The 8,021-nt window shown below is 51.0% G+C and overlaps 2 protein-coding genes across 2 annotated transcripts; both read left to right on the plus strand.

The window, feature by feature from the left end:
* On the plus strand, positions 1–1,290 carry JKF63_07691 (uncharacterized protein; the record flags this gene model as incomplete). Its single annotated transcript, XM_067903622.1, has 1 exon — positions 1–1,290. One exon carries the CDS (start codon positions 1–3, stop codon positions 949–951), a length of 951 nt encoding a protein of 316 aa, XP_067759103.1. The 3' UTR covers positions 952–1,290.
* Positions 1,291–4,184: 2,894 nt separating this feature from the next.
* On the plus strand, positions 4,185–5,123 carry JKF63_07692 (uncharacterized protein; the record flags this gene model as incomplete). Its single annotated transcript, XM_067903623.1, has 1 exon — positions 4,185–5,123. The coding sequence occupies one exon, from the start codon at positions 4,185–4,187 to the stop codon at positions 5,121–5,123; it is 939 nt and encodes a 312-aa protein (XP_067759104.1).
* Between the last annotated feature and the right edge of the window lie 2,898 nt (positions 5,124–8,021).

The raw sequence follows: 8,021 nt of genomic DNA on the forward strand, positions 1-8,021 counted from the left end.
ATGAACACGTTTGAAGTGGTTCAAGAGGCCAAGGTCGAGTTTGAGGCCAATAGGCGTATCTACGACAGCGCTCTCCTCACTTTCAAGGGTGTAGAAGGCTATGATGTGTACAACTGCTCGGTTCCTTTCAAATACAAGGGCACAACTCACATCTACGGCCGTGTGGAGCCGCGTGAGGAGTGGGCCAACTCTCATGTACGTCTTTTCGTGGAGACGGGAAAGGATGAGTTCACGGTCGTGCCAGATGGGATTATGGGGTGTTTGGAGGACCCGTACGTGTCCAAGGTGAAGGGGGAAGCTTTGTTCGGCGGCACGCGCATCCGCAAGGCAAGCGGTCGCGTCTTCAACTACTACTGTGACTTTTTTCGTGGCGGGATCGAGCAAAACCTCTACTTTACCACAGGTCCTGACAACATGAAGGACATTCGTTGTGTGGAGCTTCAGGATGGCCGGATCGGTGTCTTCTCCCGCCCCAAGACAGAGGCTTATACGTGCATCGGCTTCACCATCATCGACGATCTGAGCGAGTTGACGCAGAAGGTGGTTAATGAGGCAGAACCGCTTAATGTACTTCACGCCGGTGCGTGGGGCGGTGTGAATCAGGCGTACCTCCTCACCTCCGGCAAGATTGGCTGCATTGCTCACTACAGTTACAACAGCAAGACCGAAAAGGGTATCCCCACGTCGGTGTATTTGAACTACTCATTTGTCCTCGATCCTGACACGAAGGAAGCACATAAGGAGCGCATCATTGGCACGCGAAAGTGCTACCCGGACTACCCCTTCAAGGTGGATAAGCTCAACGATTGCGCCTTCTCGTCTGGTATCGTGATGCGTGATGATGGAAAATGCGATCTGTACAGCGGGCTTGGCGACACCTGTGAGGGCCGCATCACCATCGACTACCCGTTTGAAGGGTTTGGTGCAATCGTTGATCAGCTCACGTTTTGAGCTTCCCTATTTGTCCTTTGCGTCCCTTCACATCCGCATACATACACGCACATATGTGCAGAGACTGACCTACACGCGAACATGTACACCCTCTTAAGCATATCAAGGAGGGCGCCCATACAAATAACATGCACGCGCTGTTTTTCTTGTATCTCTTTCGTTTTCGGTTCAGTTTTGTCGAGAAGCACCCCTCCCCCCTCCCCCCAACACACACACACACAAATGTACTTTCACACGCATTTACACAAAGGGACAAGGGCAGGAGTCACTGGGATCACAGCTTTGTGCTCCCACACGGAAAGACATGCATTCTCAAATAGAGAGTCCGTAGAGCGATGAATGCACAGGGTGGTGCTCAGCATCCCCTCTTCCTTATTCATCTCTTCGAAACCACAGCGCATATCTTCATCGCCATCTGTTGCTGCATTCAACACACACACACACACACACACATACTCTCTCAAACCCACTCACCCATCTGGCCACGCCCCATTGAGGACACGATGATAAAGTGGCAGAAGAATTTGTGCTGTATTTTTGGGATCGGGAAAAATGGACTAACGATGCAGGTTTTTCCCTTTATTTCTTTTCATTGCTGCGACTTTTTTTCACCTCTTATGTGCTGCCTCTTTGATATGTTTTTAGGTTTCTTGCTCGTTTCCCTCACTCACGGCACCGCCGCTTATTTATATTTCTTTTTCTTTGCTTCTCTTTGTTCGTCTCGATGACGCTGATGGAGTGAAAGATGAATCATCGGTGTTTGCCCCCCCCCCCCCCTCCCTTCTCCCCCTCTGTCATCGACCTCCCCTTCTTGTGATCTGTTTGCCATTTTCTCCCGCTTCCGTGCTTCACCCCTTTCAGCTCCTTCTTCTCCCTCACCTGTTTTTAGTTCTTCTTCGGGTTTTGTTCTCTTGATCGGGGTGTGTGCTGCATTTAACCGATACGCGTGTGTGTATGTGTGTATGTATGTGTGGTTGATGGGTATGTTAATGGCGCTGCCTTGGCATGTTTCTTCCCTAGACCATTTTTCGCTATCTGTTATGATTGTTTGTTCTCTAACCCGGGCGCATGGGGCCATGCTCACAATGGTTTCTTGGGTTCTGAGTGTGCGGTAGGGGCGCTGTGTCAAAAATGATGTAGAAGCCGAGGCCAAGCCGAATACGATGCAGAGGGTCAACGAAAATAAATGCTCGCGGAAGAAGGGGGGGGGCGGCGTCATTCAAGGGTGGAACAAGTCAGCGCAACAGAGAAAAGGGGCGTCGAACAGGAGTGAAGCGGCGATGCGCTGTGATTATTATACACGTTTTTGAACCCACCCGCCTTCACACGCATTTCCAAGTGTATTGAGATAACTCTCCAGAAGAACAGCACATCCTTTCGTGTTGTGGATAGGCGAGATGTTTGCGTATACGTGTGTGTTCTCTCGCTGTAGCTTTCTTTCCTTTTATTTTATTTTGGCCTCCCTCCCTCCCTTTTCGTTTTGTTTTGGATGTTGCTGTTTTTCCCTCTCCATCTTTCGTTTTCATCGCTTTCCCTCGACGCGTGCGCACCCAAGTAAAATAAGAAGAAAAGGAATGGAGCGTAAGAGGACAAGTCGGAGAGTCGGAGGCACTGACCACTTAATCACCATTGCCTCGCCCCGCCATCTGCACAAAACATCACTTCTGTGGACACGCTTACACATTGTGATACAAGCACACGCTCTTTCACGCGAAAAGTCCACGCGCGATGACACCAACCCGTGAATGGCTTTTTTTTTGGGGGTCTCTTCTCACTCTGCCGCTTGCTGTTTTCCCTTCTTATCACGCCTACACCTCTCTCCTTTTCCCTTTGATATCTCTCTAGTGATGACTCACAGCGCACGATGTTGATTGAAGCGCTGGGGTACACATTTGTGTTGGTTCGTGTCTTCTCTCTGTTTTTCCTCTTCTCCTTTTCACTTCAATGTTTCCCCGCTTCTCTTTTTTCCCCCGTTTTTTTTTTCGCTGCTCTCAAAATGATTTTTATCTGAATTCGGTTGTTTGACGTGATGTGGATTATTTCTTTATCCCACTCTTTACCGTTTTCTTCAAGCCTTCCTCCCTTCGATCAACATCCCTTTGAACCCTCTCCCGGTTATTTTGATATTGCTTTGTTTTCCGTTTCCATCTCTCTCATCTCTACAACAGTTTTGCCAGTGCCGGTGCCTGCGTGCTTTCCAGAGGTGTTCTCTCTGTCCCTGTTTCTGTGTGTTTTGGTTTGTGTCTGTGTGTGCCGGTGTACATACGTCTCTCTTTTTCCCCTTTCCACTTTGCTTCATCCCCGCCTCGAACACCAAACAGACGCACCAATGTGTGTGTTATACACAGAAAAGACACACACGCACACACGAGCGTCAATTGACCCCAATTGTCCCTCTCTCCACTTCAATTTCGTTTCAACATTCACCGGATGATATGGAGGAGAAAAGCGAGCACGTCAGCATACAGCATCCCCACTGCGGGAAGTGGTGTGATAGACACTATCTTCACATACACACATGGTGAAGAGTGAGGTGAAGTTTTTCGCTCATCGCTCCACACTACAACACTATGCATCTGACACATGCGCGGATGACTTGGGCTGTTTCGTTCCGGTGATGCTTTGCAAGCCCATTGCGATGTGTGATCGGGTTCGAGGGCACACGTAGCCACGGTCACACTCCCTTCGATTTCTGATTCCACATCACAAGTATGTGGGCGCCAGCACCAATGCTCGTTTTGCTGTATCATCCTCCCCTTTCCATTTCTCTCTGTTGCTTTCCCCTTCGCCTCTTTGTTGGCCTGGTCCACATTTGAAATCATTTCCTTTCCCCGCTGCTGCCTCTGTGTGGGCAATTATTTTGTATATATTTTTTTGGCGTGATGCACCGGGTACTCGTAGAGGTTTGCATTTCATTTGCGTCGTTGCGACATTGCAGCAGGCGAACCCCCACCCACCAACCCCCCCCCTCCATTCGTTGCCACGATTCTTTTTTTTTTATCCCTCCTATTGACTGTGCATCTCTGTACGGATTCGCTAGCGCCCTCTCTTTCGTCTCCACTTTGTGTCCCATCGCTACAACCGTCGGTGTGTTACAGTGTACAGCTTTCCCCCTGAACCGTGTACACCACCACCACCACCACCACCACCACCCACCCCCCCCTCCCTTCCCGAAAAAAAAACTTACGTATTCTCCTCAAGTCGTGTATACTGCTTATTGGTAAAGTGTATAAATGGTGTCGTTGAAGGAGCTCAAGGCGGCCTTCGAGGCCAACAAGCACATCTACGACAGCGCTCTCCTCACTTTCAAGGGTGTAGAAGGCTATGACGTGTACAACTGCTCGGTTCCTTTCAAGTACAAGGGTACGACTCACGTCTACGGGCGTGTCGAGAAGCGCGAAGAGTGGGCCAACTCTCATGTGTGTCTCTTCGAAGAGACGGGGAAGGATGAGTTCACAGCGGTGCCGGGGCTCAGACTGGATCTCGAAGATCCTTACGTCCAAAATGTTAATGGGGAGATGATCTTTGGGGGTACTCATGTCCGCAAGGAGGGTGAAAAAGTCGTCACGTACTACGGCCACTTCTACCGTGGCACACCTGAGAAGTTGACATACTTCACCACAGGTCCCGATTATATGAAGGATATTCGCGTTGTTCCGCTTCAGGATGGCCGACTCGGTGTTTTCTCCCGCGTTCGCACAAAAGAGGAAGTGTATGTGGGGTTCACCACAGTCGACACAGTGGACGATCTCACCACTGAGGCAATCGCGTCGGCGAAGCCGATCGATTTTATCAAGCCGGATACATGGGGTGGTGTGAACCAGGCATACTTGCTGTCAAGTGGAAAAGTTGGGTGTATTGCCCACGCCGCGTACTCTGACATCACGCCATCTGGGCAGCCACTCCAAGTGTATGTAAATATTTCCTTCGTCTTTGACGCCGAGACACGCCAGCTCGAGGCCGAGCAAATCATCGGGACGACGTCCTGCTATCCGCCCGGTCCGATAAAGCGGCCCTTTCTTGAGGATTGTGTTTTCGCATCCGGCATTGTCATGCGCGAGGATGGAAAGAGCGACTTGTACAGCGGTGTGGGTGACAGCTATGAGGGTCGCATTACAATTGAGTATCCGTTCAAAGAATATGGGGGCATCGTTGGTGAGCTGAGCTTCTAGATAACCCGCAGACCAGACTCCCCACACCTTCGCTATTTCCCCGTCTTTTTGTTTTGTGCGGTTTTCTTTGCGTCTTTTCCCGTATCCTCCGTGCTGCTTTGGCCGACCACCACCACAACTTTTTTCTTCTTGGTTCACCTGCACCCGTGCCGGGTGATGTTCTCAGAGGATTAAACTGAACCACTTAAAATCACCCCTTGTTGCTCTCCCACTTCCACATCAGCTTGTCGACTTGTACTGTGCGTAGCAGATGTTCATTCGATCCTCCACCGACCTTTCCTTCCCTGCTCGTGAGGACACGATAGTGCACACTCCTTAGCGTGGACACATCAGGGTGGGAGAGGGGAGGGGGGAGGCCAAGCACCTACTACGTCGTGACACGCCAGGGCGATGCCTCGCTCCTGCTGTTTGTGGTGGGTGTCCTTGTGTGGCGTGGCTACGTTGCAGGCCTGCTACGCCGAGCAGGTGTGTCCCGCCCATGTCATGCGTGGAGGTGCGAGGGTGTCTGGAACGTATACCACCCAGCCCTCGTTGCCCAGTGGTGGGCGAGTCTGAGTCACCCCTGATGGATGCACTGCGTTGTGACTGAGGTGGTGATGGGGGTGGCTGAGATGCGACTTGCGTACCTGGGGTGGGCAGTGGTTGCGGCCAGATGCGGCACTCAAGTGACTGGGTTGGCATTGCTGCAGTGTGCGTGTACCGCCGACTCCCACATGGCATACTGGGTCTGTGACTAGTTGGGGCCGGTGGTGTATAGTGGGTCTAGCTCACAGTGTACGGAAGAGTAGGCACTTTAAACTGTTTCGCTAAATGTCCGATTTTCTCTTGGTCTTCTTGCTTTCTGTTTTTTTTCTTTTGCGTTGTACTTCCTTAAAAAAAAAGATCAGCTTGCGGTGCCACCTCTGCCTGTATTTATGAAGCGATTTCCATGCTACTGCTACTGCACACGACACGGACTCCGTTCCGTCTGCTCGCGCTCTCGTTTTTTTTTCAACTCGGAGCAGCTCTAGAGCGCGATGATACTGCGCGACAGGCTTGTAGAATAAATTTCAAATGATATTGATTAAAAAAATAAATGACAGCATCCACGGTGGTCATTTCCACACGCTTCGAGTGCAGAGAATTAAACGAGAGCAATCACTTGGGTTGGAGACCGAAAGCGATGGTGCACGTATTCCCTGTGTAGTGAGCACCTCGAAGGCTGTGAACCGCTCTGAGCTGTTCTCACCTTTATCACTCAGCCTAGGGTTCGTCGCCATGATGTTTTTTTTTGTTGTTGGTTCCCTCGCTGACAAGTATCTTGTGTGTGACATGTTCAACTCACTGTACGCGAGTAGAAGGAGGGGGTCTCTTGGTTTTTGAAATGGTGTCCTCCTCCTCAGCCGACGGCATCTCCCCACGGGGAGCATCAGCCGTATCAACAGAACTGCTAGGGTTATATATATATATATATATATATGCATTCTTCTTCTTGCCTCTGCTTCTCGTGTTACGCGCCCCTGCCGAGGAATGTGATCACTCCTTCCTGCATCTCTCGATTCTCCTCTTCCACCAGACATACGAACCACAACTGGTTTGCACTCGACGACCACGGCTACTATCACGAACAACGCACTCCTTTACACTGCAACTGACGCGGTCTTTGAAAAAAGTATATCTTATTTAGTTATCATTACGACAAACTGATCTTCCGTTTTTTCTTAGTCTTTTTTTTTTTTAGCACGACGGTTTCGCTGGGAGACGTCTTCGTTTGGCTCCCTCTACCTGACAAACTCTTCACCATCTCTATTTGTAGGCATAGCACACCTCCATCTTTATATCGTTCCTCTCCGTGTATTTCCTCACTGGCGTGCTCACTCACTCACTTGTCGTCTCTCTCTTTCTCTCTCTCTGTGTGTGTACTTCCCTTTTTTTTTGTTCAGTAGGCCAATCGTACACGGTTGCACTCAAACATTTTCATTCGCTTTGGATATATTTTGTTTTCTTTCTCCGCACCCCCTCTTTTCCCTGCCCCGTTTCACAGCCCTAACGGACTCACCGGAGTATTGACAAAATGACCGAAGTCAACCCGTACTTGTGGATCGTCGTTGTGGGCGGCTTCGTCTCGTTCCTCACTGGCGCCGGTGTGGGCATGAATGATTTGGCTAACGCCTTTGGTACCACGTACGGTGCGAAGATTCTCACCCTCACGCAGATTGTCATCGTTGCCTCCATTTGTGAGTTCTCCGGTGCCGTGCTACTCGGTGGTGAGGTGACATCGACCATCTCCGGCGGGATCGCCGAGTCCAGCAACTTCGAAAAGCAGCCGTATGTCTTCATGTACGGTATGCTTTGTGCCTGCGGTGCCGCCTTCTGCTGGCTATCTGTTGCCACTTGGCTGCGCCTTCCCGTCTCTTCGACCCACAGCATCTGTGGCGGCGTAATCGGCTTCGCGCTGGTTTACGGTGGCGCCGGTGGTGTGAACTGGGCGAAGAAAAAGAACGACTTCCCGTTCTTTGACGGTGTCGCCCCGATTGTCGCCTCTTGGTTTATTTCTCCTGCACTCACCGGTGCCGTGGCGTCTATCATCTACAGCCTAGTTCGCTTTTTGGTGCTTCGCCCGAAGAACTGTGTGAAGCGCGCAATGTACACCCTGCCTATCATTGTCGCCATCGCCTTCTTCCTGGAGTCCTTCTTCGTGCTATTCAAAGGCGCGTCGAAGCGGCTCAAGTGGGATGTGAACAAGGCTGCCTGGGTTGCGGCGTGCATTGGCGCCGCCGCTGGCGTGATCTCATGTGCCTTCATCCCTCTCCTGAAGCGGTTGGTAGACCGTGATGAGGTGCGTGCTCTCGCTGCGGCTCGTGAGCGCCCGGAAACGTCGGGGAGCTCCAATCAGCGCGCGCCGGACAATGAGAAGGA

The sequence above is a fragment of the Porcisia hertigi genome, chromosome 10 (assembly GCF_017918235.1).
Source record: "Porcisia hertigi strain C119 chromosome 10, whole genome shotgun sequence".
Lineage (NCBI taxonomy): Eukaryota > Euglenozoa > Kinetoplastea > Trypanosomatida > Trypanosomatidae > Porcisia > Porcisia hertigi.